Here is a 21896-nt window from a genome sequence, read left to right as displayed (position 1 = left end):
AACGAAAAGAAGACAAAAGCGCACATCTGTCTACACTTACATGGGGGTGAATGGTGACAATTTGACCATCTTCTTTTTCACTCTCTTAATTGCACTCAGAATACTCTCCGCATACACTTCGGCCGGAAGCTCCAGTTCTTTTGTTTCGGCTAATTTCACCGCCTGCTCCACTAGAGCTATAACCTCTGCGTGTGTTTCGTCAACTTCATCGACTGGATTCACCTCTTCGGCCGAACCTGTAAGTCGAACGGCCAATTAGCAGAAAAATTGGGATTGGAGTTTTTTTTAAAATAGTCACAAAATTCTATCACGCCGCGCACGCTTAGTCAATCGAAATTTTGAACAAACTAAATCGCACAGCTGATGATTAGCTCAACTTTTCAAAGAAATTTTCTCCAAAAATTTTCCAAAAAGGTACCAGGTTTAAATTTAAAATTGATTTTTTTTTATAATGGCGTAATTTCTATTAGGTTCAATTTCTTTTGAGATGGAAACTTTGATAAAAGGCAGAAATCAGCCGACGGTCAATAATAAGAACTGTTTTTATAATTATTGACCATTAGGTTGGGTAAATTTTGATTCTACTAATGCGAAATTAAAATATTAATAGTTTAAACTGCTGTAGTGCAGTGCAGAATTTAATAGCAGGTCAACGTACAAGTTCTCAAACGGACACCTGAAATAAATGAACAATCAACGCTGGTTAAGATAAAGAGATTTAATGAGTCTATTAAGTTTGATGCTCACTATGAAAGCTGCAGGCGAAAAACGACATGAAAGTAGAAGAATTTCATCTTTTCTGCCCTCCAGTGTCAATTTATGACATGCAATATGTCAATGAGATGCAATATATCACGTTACTATGTAGTAAAAACAGCACGTGTGAGTAAAATTTGGGGGGGGGGCAGATAAGATTCGATGAGTTAGTCTAAATATACTAAAAGTTACACACTAAACCAGTTATGGCATTTGTCACGCTTGCCGATGACGTCACATGCTTAAAGTAACCAAGTATGATGAAAAAGTCGCTTCTAATGTGATCACATGTTTGAAAGGAGAATAGATTGCATATAATGACATAACAATGTACCGATTCAAAACTATCACACCATCAAAGAACAAATAGGTTAATAAGGGAAATATGGAAACAGATTGAAAAGATCAAATTATAAGATATGATATAAAATTTCTATTTTCATGATCTTCTAAAACTCGTATGATCACTAAACATGACATTAAATGAATTATTTTTATGTCTACAATTTTACTATTTAAAACGAGAGGATCTGATCTATTGATGAGATGGTGCTAATTGGGAGGGTGGGGTGGGACACCTTACCAACGGAATCGGTTTCATTGGCCACCTCCGATATCTCCCCCAACACTCCTCCGCCCCCCGCCCCACCCGTGCCCCCCGTTTCCCCAGTGGCCGCAGAGGGGACGGAAGGTTCTTCTTGAAACACACAATAGAAACAATTAACCACACAACAATTAAGTGCGTGCATAAAAAATCAACAAAAATAAAACATTATAGATCAACCCAAGAAAACATATGAGGTTAGATAGCATCGTACGTATTTATAAAGACGTCATTGAAGAATGACGTTACTGGTAATGGATTTTAACAATAAAATAAGCACTGGTCAACAAACTGTTAACAAAACAAAAATCTCACACGTAAGATAAAACCGGTGAAACTTAACCCCAAAAAAGAAAGAACTAAGAAGCTCAATGCGGATTTCGAAACCCGCGATGGAAGTAGCACATCACTCAGACTATAAACACTATCAAACCACGCCTTAAAGCTCCTAAAATGGTCTAAAAACCCTTTATGATGAACGAAGCAACACGTCACCCTGACAAACCAACTGCAAACGGACTATCACACCAATGACGCAATACCTGCTCTGGTTACAGAAGACGATGCAGAGTTAACATTTGAACGTGAATACACGGAAAGACGCTCCGAATCAAACGGAACCTCAATCTGTTCACTCTCTTTATTTCGAGAACTCTCATCGTTGCCTTTTAATATCTTCTCGTTATGAGACGAAACCGAAAGATCGATACCTTTTTTATCTTCACTTTTCGTTTCAATTCCACTTTTTAGGCCAGCTATCTCTTTCTCATTTTCAGTTTCAGAAACATTTCCTGATGATAATAAGTTGCTCTCGTTGTTAAGATTTTGTGCCTCCAAAAACGCATAATTATCACCATCGAACGCGCTAACTGACGCAACATTTTCGAATCCTGCGTTTTCGTTATCCTTTGGACTAAATTTGTCGGTTTTTAATTTGGCACTATCAACTTTGTTGTCTCGCTTTTTGTCGAGTTTTGCTTGTTCTTCCACTTCGTCTTTGAATGATACTTTGAGACCTTTACTCCTCGACTCGGACCTTGATTGGGTTCTAGATTGAGTTCTGGAAGGACGTTCGTCAAACCCCGTCTTCCGCTCGCTTTGCTCCTCAATTCGGTCCAGATTTGAATAAATTGGATCTCTAACCAAGCGTTCCTCGAGTACTAATCGATCAACGTTTTGTATTTTTTCGTTACTTCTTTTGGTTGGTAACGTGTCTTTAATTTGGTTCGCTTCGTAAATGACGTTTATGGGATCACTTTGCACGCTTATACTGTCTAAAAGTCATAATATTCGTTTCAATTTCAAAACCTATCTTGACCATTTCAACGTTATTTTATTTAAAAAAAGTCAAAATTTTGACTAAAATCTCTTTATCCCTATCTTAATTATCTTTAATTACCAGGCAAAAAGCTATTTCTGAGATTTTTGGCACATAGCGCCAATATTTATTTAGTATTTTCTATATTACCCCACTGTTCTTTGCAGTGACAAGTGAAAAATATTTTAAAATTTTATAACCAATTCTCGAAAAACAAGGAAACTGATTTCCTAGATGTAAAAGCAAGCAACTGGAAGAGAACCATTTGGTACCAGCCATATTAACACTAAGGGATTTTAGTATAAAAAATAATCTGAAGTCATTTCAGGACTAAAAACAAATTAAAATCAACGATTACAAGCTATGGATTAAGTGATGAGGGAGTAAATTATGGAAACTGTGAAATTCTGTGAAAGGGCGCATTTTCATTTTATTGCATTATGCGGATGAAAAAGACAAGTTGCAGATTAGCATAAACTGACATTATGACTCAAGGCCTCAACAATAGTAGGAAATTAGACATATTGATGTTAGAGTAAAAAATAGCCCGCCGATTAAAAATAGCAATCGTTGACACCACTGACCGATGTTGGGATTAAATCACTTAAAAAAATGAAGAGAAAAACTAACGAATCTCAATTTTTCGAAGTGTCATAAAGTTTTCTAATTTGTTCAGCAGTTTCATTACATTCGCCGCATGTGACTGACCTAACCTGTTACTTTTTCAACTGATTATTGCCATAAACTCTGTAATAATGAGACACCCCGGATAACAGTGACAAAATATCATCACTACTTTTCAAGTTCTTACAAAAGTCCTTGCACGGATATTGAAGAAAAAATTAATCCAATTTTGAGGTAAATGAGCAAACAGTAGCTAATTATCTCCACTGCTTACAGCTCTAATCTTAAAATGTTTAAACTAAAAATAATTAGAAGTGGTAGTAAACATACTCGATCAAAAACAGCTTTTTGCCAAATAATATTGCTAAATTAAAGAAAAATCTAAGATTTTAGATCAAAAATTGCCCATTAGCCGTGAAGTCAAGAGTAGTAAACAAAGAGTTGTCAAAAGATCAATAACATTTAGTTAATGTGTCAACAACTTCTAAAGAAAAAAATAGCTATAACTTTTTTTACTTCATTTACCGGATTACAATATTGACAGAGATGTCTGTTCAAGTAATTGAAGTCAATAAAACATGATTAACGTCAGGGAAAGAGATAAGAAAAAGGGGATATTTTCTGTTTGCGCACCCCAGCAAAATGGGTGCATAAAATTTGCACACCCAAGGGCACGTGCCATAGCGATTTACTATGTAATGGCACGTGACTTGTAACTGGGGTGATAACGTACTCGGGGGTCCCAAAAGTAAAAAATCAAATAATTAGCTTTGGGCACATAGGGTATTTTGCCACTAGTTAGTCTTATCCCATCCAGTGGGAGTTATAATGCTTTAAAGAATAACAAGTCACGTTAATTGATAGAGAAATTACTTTATCAGGGTTTAGAGTTGAAACAACAAGGGGTTAAAAGCAGAACACAGTTGTTATCATGCTGTTAAAAGTAGTGCGATTGACAACAAATTCAGGTTAAAAAGGTCAAGAAATCTACTACGACTATAAAATTTTTCGGTCATGTTTTCTTTTACTCTCAAGCAAATCAGCTTTCAAATTAGCCGCAATTAGTCGAAGTACATTTTATTTTGAGGTCATTAGAACCCGATTTCAAACTGATTCGACCAATATCCGACCTTCTTTATTGGCCTCGGCGGATTCTGCGTTAGCCTGTTGGCTATCTGCAGGAGCAGCATCCGCTTTTTCAGTGGAATCCTCGACAGCTTCCGCTTCATTTTCATCTCCTCCACTTTCGTCTTCCTCCTCCTCATCGTCTGTAGAGGTTTAATAATAAAAATTACAAACTACTGATGACGTCATAAGATTTAATAACAAAATCGGGTCTTTCCATTATAGCCCCCCGCCACGAAATTATAGCCCCCCATTGTGGTATATTTACCATGATTGGGGGGTATATACGTTATATGCCCAGTAAGCTGGGGGAAGGTGGGTATAATGGAAAAGATCCTCTAAATCTACTATGAAAGAAAATGAGAATTAAAAAAATTAAATGTGAATACTTAGACGGTGGAAATTGATCTTTTATTCACCGTGAAACCTAATTGAGAAATTCTATTTGACAGATCACATGTAGAAATACCAAAAAATAGGTCATTCAGCGACTGAGAAATGCACAAGTGTCACTTTAAATCAACAATGAATCACAAAAAACTTAATAGCTTGAAGATTTTGAAGAATTAGATGAATTTTAATCGAATATCATTCATACATATAGTTGCGGACACCAATTTGTGAAAAAACTTTGCAGTTGAAAAAAATGAAAACAATTTTAATCCGACGATACCTTTAGTGTCCTCGTTATTTTCCTCTTCAGTTCCCTCTTCATTGGTCGCATTTGCAGCAGCATTTGCCTCCTCTTCAGCTGAGAAAGACAAAAAACATCAAAGAACGAAAGAAAGAATATATTTCTCTGAGCCATAAGCCATTTTAAAGTACAATACAGATAAACAGACAAGAAAATTCTTTTTCTGTTCCAATTTGGGCTTATGGCCCGAGATGACCGCCCTCGAATGGTATGAAGATGTATTCACTATCTATAAGTAATTTTAAAAAAAAACATGTAATAGTGGCAAACACTCATGACGTCAAAAATCTCTCCATTTGGAAGTACTATTAAAAAACGTTTTAACCAGCAAAAGGGTTCTTTCTTGGGTCGAACATCAAAATAATTAATGAGTACCATTTTGCTAGCCAAGAAAGAATTACTTAAATTTTTCCTGTATTTTTTTGCTCAAATACAGCAAAATTTATGACATAAAACGGACAAATCAATTTCCTGCAGATATATAAGAGGCTAAGCAACTTTCTTTTACATTACGCATAAAATCAAACAGGAAAATGTAAAATGTCTACATTACATAAATGATATGAGATTTCAATCAAATGGACTGACATGTAAGTGTTTAAACTTTGGTTATATCAGTGATCTTTAAATGCAACAATGAACAACTTTCCGAAAAAACTCACAATCAGAACTCGACGACAAGGACACTTTAAACCATCGGTAATCAATGGAATTGAATGCTTAGGACAATCCAAAAATTCTGAAGACAATTGTCCTGCAAAAATTGAAGTCACGAACGAAGGGAGACGATATTTTAATTAGGTACGAACAAAAAAATAATGTCAATAGTTTTTGAAAACGCAGTTAAAGAGAGGACCCGGAGAGGAGAACTTGAACCATCGTAACCAATGGAAGTGAAAGTTTAGCGCAATAAAAAATTCAATAAAACAGTTTCACAGTATCAAGCTTCTATTATTGACGCATCATCCTGTAACAAATTGCTCACAAACAATAATCGTAAGGGGAGAGAAGATGAGAGTCTACTCTGGCAGTGTGCTGTGTATGACCGACAGCTCTACAAATCCTAAAATTTGTGCAGTCAAAAATAAACAAATCTCTTCCAATGTAATGCTTTTCGTGCTGAAGACTCGAGTTGCTACATATTAACACTCGTTCTCTCAGAAAAGTATAACGAACTAAAGGCAATTACACTAAGTCAACAAAAATTTCAGGCGTCTTACCACTCACTGAAACATGCTTAAGCCCTGTTGATGAACCCAACAGATTCGCTCCTCCCATTTACAAAGTGTTTAACAAACATTGAGGCGCTCGAAGAGGAGGTGAATGATGCAATAGTTAAACGACGTCTCAGTCAAAGATGAGTTCGCTATTCATTTGAAAAATGACTGCTCCTAATAGTCCTACCAAGGCAATACAATTATAATCCTTGTGGTTAATAATCCACCGAGAACAAACAAGCTGCATTTCATCGAAAGAGACGAACTTTTTTCAAAAAAATTGACTGAGATGAACTGTTTTCATTAAAACTTTCTGACTACTACCAGTTCACAGAAAACTTTAATGAGCATTTCTCATACATTGCCAAATCATTGTGTGGCAACATTAAAGAATCAAATTTCAGTGCTACACAGTTCTTAGAATTTAATCAATTTTTGATTTGGCTGAGGACTACAACAAAATAAGAAATAGAAACAATAATATTGACAATCTCGAAAACAAAACCTATTCCGGTTTCAATCAGAAAAAACTCATGGCAAATAGCGCCTGTCTTGTCTCGTATTATCAACAATTCATTCAAAGCGGCATCTCCCCATCAGAAATCAAGCAATCAGTTATAATGTCACTTCTTATTAAAAGATCGAAAAAGTGCATTGAATTATTATTGTCCCATTTCTTTGATAGTGGTTCTCAGCAAAGTGTTTGGAAAACAAATGTACAAAAGAGAATACTTATTTGTAGACAGTTATTTTTCATAAACAGCTAATTAAGTTTCCAAAAAGCATGCGACAATCGACGCTATTGCAGAACTCTTGGAAAACTTAAGAGAGAAGTATAAACCGCATCACATGACCATTTTATACTTCAATTTATCAAAAAGCTTTGACTGCCTCAACCATGCCATTGTTACGAGAGTTAGGTTCCATTGGTTTAAGAAGACCATGCTAAGAGGATTGAGCAGCTAGTTAAAAATTCACTGCGTTTCCTGCTATAGCGTTTTCTCAAAATAGAAACCAGTTAATTATGGAGTACCGCAAGGCTCAGGGCTAGATTCTCTCCTTTTTGGACCTAAATGATTTACCACTTGTGTGCAACAATAGCGAAGTTATTCAGTTTGCTGATGACAAAAACCTGACTGCGATCAAGTGCTCTCCTGAAAAACTAACATCAGATATGGAATCGGTGACCAATCGGCTCGATGGCAAAACAGTTGAACTAAAAAGCCAAAAAAAACAAAGGTCAACACATCATTAGGAAAAGCCTCTAGTTCAGCACGCATTTTAGACGGTGTTGTAGTGAAAAACAAAAGCTCATATCGTTATCTAAGAGAAGCCTTTATAATAAACCTAACCTTTAAGCTATATGTTAATTGCATTGCCAAGAAAGTCAGCAGACATTGTGGATTATTATTCCAGTTAAGTTATCACGTTCATCATAAACTATCGCTACAGTACTGCAAAATGAGTATAAGGACAGAAATTTAATATGGCTTCTTGGTATATGGAAGTATATAATTTTCAACCCTTGTTCCTATTGAAGACATCCAAAAAACATATGCGTATAATTCACTTTACTTCGCTTAAAAAATTGCTCAGGTATTAGAAAAGTAACCCGGTTTTCCATAAACAAAAAATGAACAACAGCTGTGCTCAACGAAATATCGTGGAAACTGTATAATAGTTTGCATGAAAATTCGATCATGGACGTTGAAGTCTTTAACAAAAAAACTTTTTGTCGGCTGCTAATCGATTGGAGCCAACTATACTTAAGGCAATCAAGAGCTGTTAAAAGAAAGTTACTGTCGGTAGATATACAATATGATGAGGCAAATCTTCTAAGAAAATTTCTCTCTCAAATTTTGAAACGTTAAAAATCTGTATTGTGACTGTTTCATGAACCTATTAGAAGGAGGATGACCGTGTTACTCCTGTTGCTTCCTTTACAAAAAAAAAAGAAAATCTCGGCAAAAATGGTCGCGGTGCATTTCATAGAAGGCACCGTGATCTGATTTCTGCTAGATTTTTTGAACAGTTTGGATTTTCATTTTATGCCGTACAAATATGAGTAGTATTGAATTGTTAAAATCTATCATTTAAGTTTGGCTTAATGATTTAAATCTTTGAAATTGATTTAAATTATTGAAACATCCAAAAAAAAATAAAAAATAACTTTATCATCTATATTGTATCATTCGGGGCACGGTCTGAAATAAGCCGAACGACCCAGTTTCGTGTCCTTTCCTAGCTTGAAATTCAATACACTTTGCTATCGATTCATCCTATTTCAAAATTTGTCGTTTTGATTTATTTTTGTCATTCTGTACTCATTCTTTGCGAGCGAGGCTATATTAATTTTCTTTCTTTTTTTTAAAAAAAGGAACCCAATAACTTATCTTGAAAATGATAAAAATAGCCGTTCAGATCGTACAATTGTGCCTTCAATGAAGTTTCGATGTACCTAATCTTTAAAAGTCAATTAAAATCTGAAATACTACAGCAGGATTGAATGCCCTTCGGTTGAAGTCTTTTATCATGTTGCATTAGCAAAGGTAAAAGCGACCAAACAAAATCTTAAGTGAAAAAAAATCTAGTTTCAAAAGATTCACGATTCAAAAAATTGCGATAAATAGTGTTCGAGAGTGATTCAAAATAACTTTGCACCTGTTAATTTCTGACGACCTTTTACAATTTCTTCACGGGAGCGAGAGGGAAAATTTCAGGTCAACTTGGACAAAAGTTACAGGACGTGTTCAAAAATAAAAAGGAACATGTGAATAAACTCAATGATACCAATTAAGTTTAAACAAGAAGTACAGGATCACATATTTCAAGTTAGAGGGACAGGGATGATAAGAAGTTTTGGTTAGTTTATCAACAAATTTACCATTTTTACGCCTCCTCCTCTTTTTTCGTTCCAACGCTGTCAAATGACATCAAATGACTTGATTCAACTTTGCAATGACACAGTTGGAGCAATACCCGTATAATGTTACAGATGTATATTTTTTAAACACCCGAGTCGAGGTTTGGCGGTGAAATTTCGTAAGAAATGCGGTGAAATATTTATTTTCACCGCATTTCTTACAAAAATTCATCGCGTTCACAGCATTTCTTTCAAAAATTAACCCAAAAACCTCAACCCCGGCAGGAGATTCTCAATCTGTGACCCCCCCCCCCCCTCCCCCCCGTTCAGTGAGTGCAAACCATGTGTTTTATAAACCAAGATGTATAGTTTTATAATACCACATGATTAATTTACTATTTAATGGCACGAATTCTATAGCTGGGTGGCGCATAACGTTCTGAGGGGCAACAACGACATAGAAGAGTTTAAAACTTGGTTGTTTACTATATAGCTCCAATTTCATCGTCAATAAAGACTGTTTTATTCTAGTTCGCATAAAAGATAGTTTGGGCGAGTAAGTTTTAACAACCTCTTTGAGAGATAACAAAGTAAAAATTTGACCCTGCAAAACACCAATAACTCAAAGAAGAACTGACCTTTAGCGGCTAAGATAGCTGCTTCAATTTGCTGCTTGACTTGAGTGATAGCCTGCTCTGTGGCCTCCATCTTCGCATCCTCAATTGCCTTCTGTCTCGCCTCCGCAAACTTACCCTTCATTATCTTGTTCACATCCAACACCTGCCAACACAAAAAAAAATCTGAGGAAAACCATAGCTGGATAAACACAGAACTTTTGTCAATCTAGACAAGTTTTATCTGAGGTAATTTTGTATTTTTGAGATTACAGCACTTGATATGAAAAAAAAAAAAATAAAATGAAGCGAGGCACTGGAAAAAAATAGTTTGATAACTGTCGAGCTACCAGAATTTCTATTATCCATTAGATGGATTAGTGAGCAATTTTATGACAACCAGTTGTTGGATAGTGAGCAAAACGAAAATCCAAAAAAAGGAAATTTCAGTTTTTGAATTTTTCACTTCGGGAGTATTTGCAGTACAATATTTAAACATTTCGATATTGAAGATGACTTCAATAAATGTAATGATTAAAGCCAAGCTACCTTTAGTACCCACTGGATGAAATTGTTAATACTTCATCAAAACTAAATTTTTAAAATTTGAAGAAAAGTTTTCAATTTGTCTTTACACAAATTTTATGTGATAAACAAACATAATGAAATCGTGACATACTAATTTACACAGTGAGCATCACAACTTCTGTAGTCATGCAGACCACATAAGAAAAATGCAATTTGGTTTGAGAAAAAAAAACGAAAAAATATTGATAAAAATTCTGTAGTGTTCTTATTATAATTACGCGGAGATCAGCAAAAAGTCGCTCTTTAAAAATAATAAATGGAAAAAAAGTGCATTCGTTTAAAATATTATACTTTTCAACGTTTTTTTGGAAGTTCAAATTTTTATTCGACCAATATCCGACCTTCTTTATTGGCCTCGGCGGATTCTGCGTTAGCCTGTTGGCTATCTGCAGGAGCAGCATCCGCTTTTTCAGTGGAATCCTCGACAGCTTCCGCTTCATTTTCATCTCCTCCACTTTCGTCTTCCTCCTCCTCATCGTCTGTAGAGGTTTAATAATAAAAATTACAAACTACTGATGACGTCATAAGATTTAATAACAAAATCGGGTCTTTCCATTATAGCCCCCCGCCACGAAATTATAGCCCCCCATTGTGGTATATTTACCATGATTGGGGGGTATATACGTTATATGCCCAGTAAGCTGGGGGAAGGTGGGTATAATGGAAAAGATCCTCTAAATCTACTATGAAAGAAAATGAGAATTAAAAAAATTAAATGTGAATACTTAGACGGTGGAAATTGATCTTTTATTCACCGTGAAACCTAATTGAGAAATTCTATTTGACAGATCACATGTAGAAATACCAAAAAATAGGTCATTCAGCGACTGAGAAATGCACAAGTGTCACTTTAAATCAACAATGAATCACAAAAAACTTAATAGCTTGAAGATTTTGAAGAATTAGATGAATTTTAATCGAATATCATTCATACATATAGTTGCGGACACCAATTTGTGAAAAAACTTTGCAGTTGAAAAAAATGAAAACAATTTTAATCCGACGATACCTTTAGTGTCCTCGTTATTTTCCTCTTCAGTTCCCTCTTCATTGGTCGCATTTGCAGCAGCATTTGCCTCCTCTTCAGCTGAGAAAGACAAAAAACATCAAAGAACGAAAGAAAGAATATATTTCTCTGAGCCATAAGCCATTTTAAAGTACAATACAGATAAACAGACAAGAAAATTCTTTTTCTGTTCCAATTTGGGCTTATGGCCCGAGATGACCGCCCTCGAATGGTATGAAGATGTATTCACTATCTATAAGTAATTTTAAAAAAAAACATGTAATAGTGGCAAACACTCATGACGTCAAAAATCTCTCCATTTGGAAGTACTATTAAAAAACGTTTTAACCAGCAAAAGGGTCCTTTCTTGGGTCGAACATCAAAATAATTAATGAGTACCATTTTGCTAGCCAAGAAAGAATTACTTAAATTTTTCCTGTATTTTTTTGCTCAAATACAGCAAAATTTATGACATATAACGGACAAATCAATTTCCTGCAGATATATAAGAGGCTAAGCAACTTTCTTTTACATTACGCATAAAATCAAACAGGAAAATGTAAAATGTCTACATTACATAAATGATATGAGATTTCAATCAAATGGACTGACATGTAAGTGTTTAAACTTTGGTTATATCAGTGATCTTTAAATGCAACAATGAACAACTTTCCGAAAAAACTCACAATCAGAACTCGACGACAAGGACACTTTAAACCATCGGTAATCAATGGAATTGAATGCTTAGGACAATCCAAAAATTCTGAAGACAATTGTCCTGCAAAAATTGAAGTCACGAACGAAAGGAGACGATATTTTAATTAGGTACGAACAAAAAAAAATGTCAATAGTTTTTGAAAACGCAGTTAAAGAGAGGACCCGGAGAGGAGAACTTGAACCATCGTAACCAATGGAAGTGAAAGTTTAGCGCAATAAAAAATTCAATAAAACAGTTTCACAGTATCAAGCTTCTATTATTGACGCATCATCCTGTAACAAATTGCTCACAAACAATAATCGTAAGGGGAGAGAAGATGAGAGTCTACTCTGGCAGTGTGCTGTGTATGACCGACAGCTCTACAAATCCTAAAATTTGTGCAGTCAAAAATAAACAAATCTCTTCCAATGTAATGCTTTTCGTGCTGAAGACTCGAGTTGCTACATATTAACACTCGTTCTCTCAGAAAAGTATAACGAACTAAAGGCAATTACACTAAGTCAACAAAAATTTCAGGCGTCTTACCACTCACTGAAACATGCTTAAGCCCTGTTGATGAACCCAACAGATTCGCTCCTCCCATTTACAAAGTGTTTAACAAACATTGAGGCGCTCGAAGAGGAGGTGAATGATGCAATAGTTAAACGACGTCTCAGTCAAAGATGAGTTCGCTATTCATTTGAAAAATGACTGCTCCTAATAGTCCTACCAAGGCAATACAATTATAATCCTTGTGGTTAATAATCCACCGAGAACAAACAAGCTGCATTTCATCGAAAGAGACGAACTTTTTTCAAAAAAATTGACTGAGATGAACTGTTTTCATTAAAACTTTCTGACTACTACCAGTTCACAGAAAACTTTAATGAGCATTTCTCATACATTGCCAAATCATTGTGTGGCAACATTAAAGAATCAAATTTCAGTGCTACACAGTTCTTAGAATTTAATCAATTTTTGATTTGGCTGAGGACTACAACAAAATAAGAAATAGAAACAATAATATTGACAATCTCGAAAACAAAACCTATTCCGGTTTCAATCAGAAAAAACTCATGGCAAATAGCGCCTGTCTTGTCTCGTATTATCAACAATTCATTCAAAGCGGCATCTCCCCATCAGAAATCAAGCAATCAGTTATAATGTCACTTCTTATTAAAAGATCGAAAAAGTGCATTGAATTATTATTGTCCCATTTCTTTGATAGTGGTTCTCAGCAAAGTGTTTGGAAAACAAATGTACAAAAGAGAATACTTATTTGTAGACAGTTATTTTTCATAAACAGCTAATTAAGTTTCCAAAAAGCATGCGACAATCGACGCTATTGCAGAACTCTTGGAAAACTTAAGAGAGAAGTATAAACCGCATCACATGACCATTTTATACTTCAATTTATCAAAAAGCTTTGACTGCCTCAACCATGCCATTGTTACGAGAGTTAGGTTCCATTGGTTTAAGAAGACCATGCTAAGAGGATTGAGCAGCTAGTTAAAAATTCACTGCGTTTCCCGCTATAGCGTTTTCTCAAAATAGAAACCAGTTAATTATGGAGTACCGCAAGGCTCAGGGCTAGATTCTCTCCTTTTTGGACCTAAATGATTTACCACTTGTGTGCAACAATAGCGAAGTTATTCAGTTTGCTGATGACAAAAACCTGACTGCGATCAAGTGCTCTCCTGAAAAACTAACATCAGATATGGAATCGGTGACCAATCGGCTCGATGGCAAAACAGTTGAACTAAAAAGCCAAAAAAAAACAAAGGTCAACACATCATTAGGAAAAGCCTCTAGTTCAGCACGCATTTTAGACGGTGTTGTAGTGAAAAACAAAAGCTCATATCGTTATCTAAGAGAAGCCTTTATAATAAACCTAACCTTTAAGCTATATGTTAATTGCATTGCCAAGAAAGTCAGCAGACATTGTGGATTATTATTCCAGTTAAGTTATCACGTTCATCATAAACTATCGCTACAGTACTGCAAAATGAGTATAAGGACAGAAATTTAATATGGCTTCTTGGTATATGGAAGTATATAATTTTCAACCCTTGTTCCTATTGAAGACATCCAAAAAACATATGCGTATAATTCACTTTACTTCGCTTAAAAAATTGCTCAGGTATTAGAAAAGTAACCCGGTTTTCCATAAACAAAAAATGAACAACAGCTGTGCTCAACGAAATATCGTGGAAACTGTATAATAGTTTGCATGAAAATTCGATCATGGACGTTGAAGTCTTTAACAAAAAAACTTTTTGTCGGCTGCTAATCGATTGGAGCCAACTATACTTAAGGCAATCAAGAGCTGTTAAAAGAAAGTTACTGTCGGTAGATATACAATATGATGAGGCAAATCTTCTAAGAAAATTTCTCTCTTAAATTTTGAAACGTTAAAAATCTGTATTGTGACTGTTTCATGAACCTATTAGAAGGAGGATGACCGTGTTACTCCTGTTGCTTCCTTTACAAAAAAAAAGAAAATCTCGGCAAAAATGGTCGCGGTGCATTTCATAGAAGGCACCGTGATCTGATTTCTGCTAGATTTTTTGAACAGTTTGGATTTTCATTTTATGCCGTACAAATATGAGTAGTATTGAATTGTTAAAATCTATCATTTAAGTTTGGCTTAATGATTTAAATCTTTGAAATTGATTTAAATTATTGAAACATCCAAAAAAAAATAAAAAATAACTTTATCATCTATATTGTATCATTCGGGGCACGGTCTGAAATAAGCCGAACGACCCAGTTTCGTGTCCTTTCCTAGCTTGAAATTCAATACACTTTGCTATCGATTCATCCTATTTCAAAATTTGTCGTTTTGATTTATTTTTGTCATTCTGTACTCATTCTTTGCGAGCGAGGCTATATTAATTTTCTTTCTTTTTTTTAAAAAAAGGAACCCAATAACTTATCTTGAAAATGATAAAAATAGCCGTTCAGATCGTACAATTGTGCCTTCAATGAAGTTTCGATGTACCTAATCTTTAAAAGTCAATTAAAATCTGAAATACTACAGCAGGATTGAATGCCCTTCGGTTGAAGTCTTTTATCATGTTGCATTAGCAAAGGTAAAAGCGACCAAACAAAATCTTAAGTGAAAAAAAATCTAGTTTCAAAAGATTCACGATTCAAAAAATTGCGATAAATAGTGTTCGAGAGTGATTCAAAATAACTTTGCACCTGTTAATTTCTGACGACCTTTTACAATTTCTTCACGGGAGCGAGAGGGAAAATTTCAGGTCAACTTGGACAAAAGTTACAGGACGTGTTCAAAAATAAAAAGGAACATGTGAATAAACTCAATGATACCAATTAAGTTTAAACAAGAAGTACAGGATCACATATTTCAAGTTAGAGGGACAGGGATGATAAGAAGTTTTGGTTAGTTTATCAACAAATTTACCATTTTTACGCCTCCTCCTCTTTTTTCGTTCCAACGCTGTCAAATGACATCAAATGACTTGATTCAACTTTGCAATGACACAGTTGGAGCAATACCCGTATAATGTTACAGATGTATATTTTTTAAACACCCGAGTCGAGGTTTGGCGGTGAAATTTCGTAAGAAATGCGGTGAAATATTTATTTTCACCGCATTTCTTACAAAAATTCATCGCGTTCACAGCATTTCTTTCAAAAATTAACCCAAAAACCTCAACCCCGGCAGGAGATTCTCAATCTGTGACCCCCCCCCCTCCCCCCCGTTCAGTGAGTGCAAACCATGTGTTTTATAAACCAAGATGTATAGTTTTATAATACCACATGATTAATTTACTATTTAATGGCACGAATTCTATAGCTGGGTGGCGCATAACGTTCTGAGGGGCAACAACGACATAGAAGAGTTTAAAACTTGGTTGTTTACTATATAGCTCCAATTTCATCGTCAATAAAGACTGTTTTATTCTAGTTCGCATAAAAGATAGTTTGGGCGAGTAAGTTTTAACAACCTCTTTGAGAGATAACAAAGTAAAAATTTGACCCTGCAAAACACCAATAACTCAAAGAAGAACTGACCTTTAGCGGCTAAGATAGCTGCTTCAATTTGCTGCTTGACTTGAGTGATAGCCTGCTCTGTGGCCTCCATCTTCGCATCCTCAATTGCCTTCTGTCTCGCCTCCGCAAACTTACCCTTCATTATCTTGTTCACATCCAACACCTGCCAACACAAAAAAAAATCTGAGGAAAACCATAGCTGGATAAACACAGAACTTTTGTCAATCTAGACAAGTTTTATCTGAGGTAATTTTGTATTTTTGAGATTACAGCACTTGATATGAAAAAAAAAAATAAAATGAAGCGAGGCACTGGAAAAAAATAGTTTGATAACTGTCGAGCTACCAGAATTTCTATTATCCATTAGATGGATTAGTGAGCAATTTTATGACAACCAGTTGTTGGATAGTGAGCAAAACGAAAATCCAAAAAAAGGAAATTTCAGTTTTTGAATTTTTCACTTCGGGAGTATTTGCAGTACAATATTTAAACATTTCGATATTGAAGATGACTTCAATAAATGTAATGATTAAAGCCAAGCTACCTTTAGTACCCACTGGATGAAATTGTTAATACTTCATCAAAACTAAATTTTTAAAATTTGAAGAAAAGTTTTCAATTTGTCTTTACACAAATTTTATGTGATAAACAAACATAATGAAATCGTGACATACTAATTTACACAGTGAGCATCACAACTTCTGTAGTCATGCAGACCACATAAGAAAAATGCAATTTGGTTTGAGAAAAAAAAAAACGAAAAAATATTGATAAAAATTCTGTAGTGTTCTTATTATAATTACGCGGAGATCAGCAAAAAGTCGCTCTTTAAAAATAATAAATGGAAAAAAAGTGCATTCGTTTAAAATATTATACTTTTCAACGTTTTTTTGGAAGTTCAAATTTTTATTTCCTCTACTGTTCAATTGCATTGCAAATAAGAGGTAGCCTTGAGCAGTGATTTAGAGTGATATTTAGGTAATATATCAAACATTGAGGATATTTTTATGCCGTTTTTTAAACCCGTTCTTTTAAATAAGCATTGTTTCAGGAAATTGCAAGAAAGGGTGAAAAGTTAGAGGACTCGATATTTAATTTCTTATTCACTACCCAATGACATGACCAGAAAAAAACTTGGTGTTGCTAGCTCTGAAAATGAGCAAATTTGAAAATAAGCAAACTTGATAATGCATAAACACCATAGTTTTGCCCATAAAGAGTTTGCTCCTCTTCGTTTCACGGCCCGTAAACGGTTTTTGACATTCGGAAGTCAGACTAAAGCATAGATTGAGAGATTTGTTGCAAGGTTGAGATAACAACCAAATTCATATTGTACATAAAATAAGATTGATATAGCATGACAAGAAATTCTGCTTGTTCAACGTATACTTGGCTAGAGAGATGAGGCCTTGAGGAACAGTAAAGAACGAGCAAATGGGTTATAAGAGATGTCTAAGTTCAAGAGCTTAAGAGCAGCGGTGTATAAGGTTAGCACAACAGACTTGCGGGTGACAGATTATGGTTCGAAACAAAAAATGGTTAATTTTTGCAACACTTGCGCCAGCTTAGTGTCAGGTCCCCCACCCCCCCCCCCCCAACATCAATTTTAATAGGTTAACACTGATTTTATAATACAATGACATTGTTAAAGACTGTCTAACAAATATATTGATATTGTTCGTGTTCAAAACACAAGAAACATATGATCCAATTTAACTCAAACTCAAGTTTGGATCTGAACTTACGTATGCTCCGTATTTCTTAGCCAGCATGTAGCTGAGAGTTGTCTTTCCACTAAGCGGTGGTCCCATTACACTGAATCTACAGGGGGGTCTGGGCTGAGGGGGTAGCAGGTAGGGGCGAGGATTGGCCAAGAACTTCTTCATCGCCTCCTCCGTCGCCAGGAAAAACATCTTGTCAAGAAACCTAAAATCAAAAAAGATTCAAACTTAATATTTAATGCAAACTCAGAGAATACCACCTCCGTACGCACACAGAGCAATAAAAAAGACAAGCAAAAGAGTAGTGAATAAAGAAGTGCACTTCAGGATTTATCAGTTTATACCGTTTCTCAGCGACAAAAAAATCAAATCAGTACGACAAACCGAAGCTCACAGCAAATCGAACAAACCGAACCGCAATAAACAAAACCAGAGTGTCTTTTTGCGAAATATTTCGAATGATGCATTGTTTGACTTTGATTTATAAATTGACAGCATGTAACATTAACCAAGAGATTATTTTAATGTACATGTTTGAGATTTAAAAACAATCAAACAAAAATCGCATAAAAAGATCAACAAGACCCAAAATAATTAATACAAACTTTGATTGAGAGCAATTACACGATGCAACATACGGGTTTCCATCTCACTTCAGCCAGACAGTTAAGTAATAAAAACTAAAATTCGGTAATAGTGAAAAAGACACTTACGATACTCCGAAGTCAGGCTTGCCCCAGAGAATGTTGCCCTCCCTCAGAGACACAGGACAGAATCTACCCCATTGACTTCGTCTCCATCTCCACCTATGGAACAAGAACAAAGTCAAAAGCGTTTCCTAATACTTTTCACAGATCTCTCATTCTTTCGTTAACAATCTCCGGTCAACTTATATCTCAGATTTTGATAGATTCTGGGATCTAAGCTGGACCCAGCCCCCTCACCCCTCCCAGCTTAGTGGGCATATAACTTTTACGCCCTTCAGGCGCACGTGCTATTTTTTGCATAGTAAAGTGCTATATAACGCCACATATTTTGTAATTGTGAGCATAAGAAACACGGTGGGGACAAAATAGATCCACATTCTGGCTGAAAGCTAGCGACAAGTAATTTTAACAAGCCAAGATATTGATCCGCAAAAATAACAGGAGACGTCAAATGCCTGACAGATTATACACACGATTTGTACGAAAAATGAAAGGTTTTTAGCATAAAAATAGCCGGCTATAGTCATGAAAACGATCAAATGTTATTGTTCTGACTCCACTTAGTGGGGAGAGGAACTATATACTCAAATGGGTTTTTTCTTTTTTATTGTTCAGTCAATCTGGCCGATCGATATATTTATCGTAGAGAATCGTGAGTGGTATCATAAGAAAGCTCTTCAAGTGTAAAATTTGAAACTAAAAAAATTATTTTGATTTTGCTTTTTTTGAGGAGTTGTCGAGGTTTGAAATTTTTGTGAACATTTGATATTTTGTTAACTTTTAGCGTCATTTCCGCTTTTTGTATTAAAATCTTTATTCCAAATTGTTTTTACACCAACATAAGGAACCGTTTTGTGTTCATCAAGGAGGAGAAGTGATAAAAAGGATAGTTTTGGTCTCATTGGGAAATTTACGGCCTCAAAGGTTCAATTTCTATTGTGATGCACTTCTTTTCAGCTTCTTTTCACAACTTTTTGGTTTCTCTCCTGTCAGTTACAGAAAAGTACCTTTTCATATCCAGGATTTCTATTGATGAAAAATCCCATTTATGACCAAATGGGGCTCAATGAATTTTTATTTTGTTTTCCGGGCATCATCGCTCTTGGTTTTTATGGCTTCACAAGGAGATGTAATATTTTATGAAATTTTACTTTTTGCCTGCATTTGTTGCATTTTTCTAGTCCCATCTCATAACCTCTTTAACTGAAAATGCAATTGGATTCCTAAAGAGGGTTAAGTGATGCTTTAAAATCATAACTAATGGCTGTTGAGACTTTGACGATATTTTTTTCGAAAAAAAAACAATGAACGGTAATCGTTTTAAACCCAATTCTGTCAACTTATAGGTCCCACTAATGACAGACGAATTAAATTTGATATTCTGATTAGCAGTTTTAACATCCAACTATTGGTTTTTTTACTTTGATGCTACGAGTTTTTTTATTGATTGATTTTTTGACATTTGCTGAAAATTGTGGTTCTTTTTTGATGTCTTGTCACCTAATAACAATTTCCCATTGATGTAGAAAAGAGTATTAGTTGAACATATTGAAAATTATCAGAGAATAGCTTATGGTTTTAATTGCATCGACATTTTCCTCTGGCTCTTTTCTATTGAACTTTTGATCTTTGCCTATCGCTGTTGTCCTTTCTTTTTGTAGTCATAGGACATATTTTGATAAATGAATGATCTCACTGTTTCGAATTTCTGGCTTAACTCAAGTATAGGTTAACGTGTTTAATGCCTTCCGTTGATTCTACAAGTTGCCTTTCAAAATTTAATTGTTTTTGTATATTAGATCAAATTTGTTGATTTTGATGTCACCTTATCAGAATACTGAGAGATATTATTAGTGTTGAAAAAAAATCAATTGAAAATGTAAAAAATGTTTCGCTGAATACCTTCTTCTTAGTGACTCCAACACTTTTCTCGCATTTTTTAACTTCTGGTTTTCCCTCTTATTGTCTTTTATGTAGCTGTCAAAATTTTTCTGATTAGTGACATATTTCATTAGCTTCCACTTAATGGGGCTAAGGAAACTAATCAATGCGGCCAGTTGATAGCTAACGGTTTTGATAATTTTAATTTTATTTGCTTTTGATGAATTTAATTACTTTTGCTTTTTGCCAACTTGAAACTCATTGTCATCAATGAGAGGTCCCAGCCTAGTTTTCTTGTGATTTAAACTTCAATTTTTTTTTGTTTCATGTTACATCCAATTTCTTATACCTTGGTCATTTTTCATTTTCTTAAAACTTTTGTGAACCATAAATTTTTGTGTTTCTTGTTCTTGTCCTTTTAGTTATTGGCGTTAAAAACAAGCCGACTGATACTTATACGATAACCAAGTGAACATATTCAATTTTACATTTATATTTTAAAGGAGACAATATAAACATTGATTGAAATTTTAACATATAAATTTCAGATAATAGCTGATGACGTTAATGGCTTCTCTAATGCGGCATGGAATTCTATGATTCGTTTAGAAGTTCGGATTTGTAACAGTTCATTTACACAAACATCTGTTTGTACATATCTCTAATCTCTTTATTCGTTGGTAAATTCAGTCAAAAATGTTGATGCGCAGGGTCGGAACATTATGCGCAAACGCACATTACCGAGCCTCCTTGTTAATTTTAAAATTCACCCAGTGTTGGGGAGCGGCATTTTTTAATTTAGTTTTCTTTTTTAAATCAAATATTATGAAGAAAAGGGTAATAATATGAAATACGGACGCTAATAATCTACCGTAAAAGGAAATGTTGCATTACTTCTCAAAGTTCTAGATAAGTTGCGAGGAATAAATGTAGCAACAAAATAGTAGCTCGTTCACTAGTTTCGTTAATTTACATTGCAATTGATAACAAATATGAAATAACAACAGAAATCGAGATATATTTACCAATTTTCCACCCTCTCTAATCTCTTCAAATTAAATAAGCAGCTTTGAAAAGTAGGTTGATCGATTTAAATTAATCGATCTACTTTTTTTGCAAAACAAGACATAGATGGGTTTGAAAAGTTACAGAGTTTCAACAAATGATGTGGCCTTGCAACACACAAGCCTGAAATAAGGGGGGGGGGGTGGTAGGGATGGGGTTAACTTACCTTGGTCCGGGGTGGTTGACAGGTGCCATCTGTCTGAAGAGTTCATCAGTGTCCATGTCCTCGGGCAGTTCCTCCTCTTCAGAGCCATGCAACCTCATAGGAACAATGGCAGGACGGAACGAAAGCATCGTCAACTTCTGCATTATTTGCTAAACATCAGAGACAGAGCAACTATTTTGTTCACTGGTTTCGTTAATTTATATTATATTGTACAATTCTAGTTAAAACTT

At 34.9% G+C, this 21896-nt stretch overlaps 1 protein-coding gene across 1 annotated transcript in view; it reads right to left on the bottom strand.

Annotated features, from left to right (window-relative positions):
- The window catches only part of LOC142345145 (adenylate kinase 9-like), a 142622-nt gene that overhangs the window by 107296 nt on the left and 13430 nt on the right, over positions 1–21896 (bottom strand). The window contains exons 8-20 of the mRNA XM_075397234.1: positions 21667–21815; positions 18561–18653; positions 17872–18052; positions 16148–16289; positions 15534–15569; positions 11413–11490; positions 10734–10882; positions 9840–9981; positions 9223–9258; positions 5101–5178; positions 4433–4570; positions 1903–2634; positions 41–236 (exon numbers count right to left, since the gene is read on the bottom strand). Of these exons, the coding sequence (XP_075253349.1) occupies positions 41–236; positions 1903–2634; positions 4433–4570; positions 5101–5178; positions 9223–9258; positions 9840–9981; positions 10734–10882; positions 11413–11490; positions 15534–15569; positions 16148–16289; positions 17872–18052; positions 18561–18653; positions 21667–21815 (2150 nt within the window). The remainder of the gene's footprint in view (positions 1–40; positions 237–1902; positions 2635–4432; positions 4571–5100; positions 5179–9222; positions 9259–9839; positions 9982–10733; positions 10883–11412; positions 11491–15533; positions 15570–16147; positions 16290–17871; positions 18053–18560; positions 18654–21666; positions 21816–21896) is intronic.

This window comes from Convolutriloba macropyga, chromosome 8 (assembly GCF_964194025.1).
Source record: "Convolutriloba macropyga chromosome 8, txConMacr16.3, whole genome shotgun sequence".
Taxonomy (NCBI): Eukaryota; Metazoa; Xenacoelomorpha; order Acoela; family Convolutidae; genus Convolutriloba; species Convolutriloba macropyga.
The sequence above is the reverse complement of the archived record's forward strand: the minus strand, read 5'-3'. Positions and strand labels throughout refer to the sequence as shown.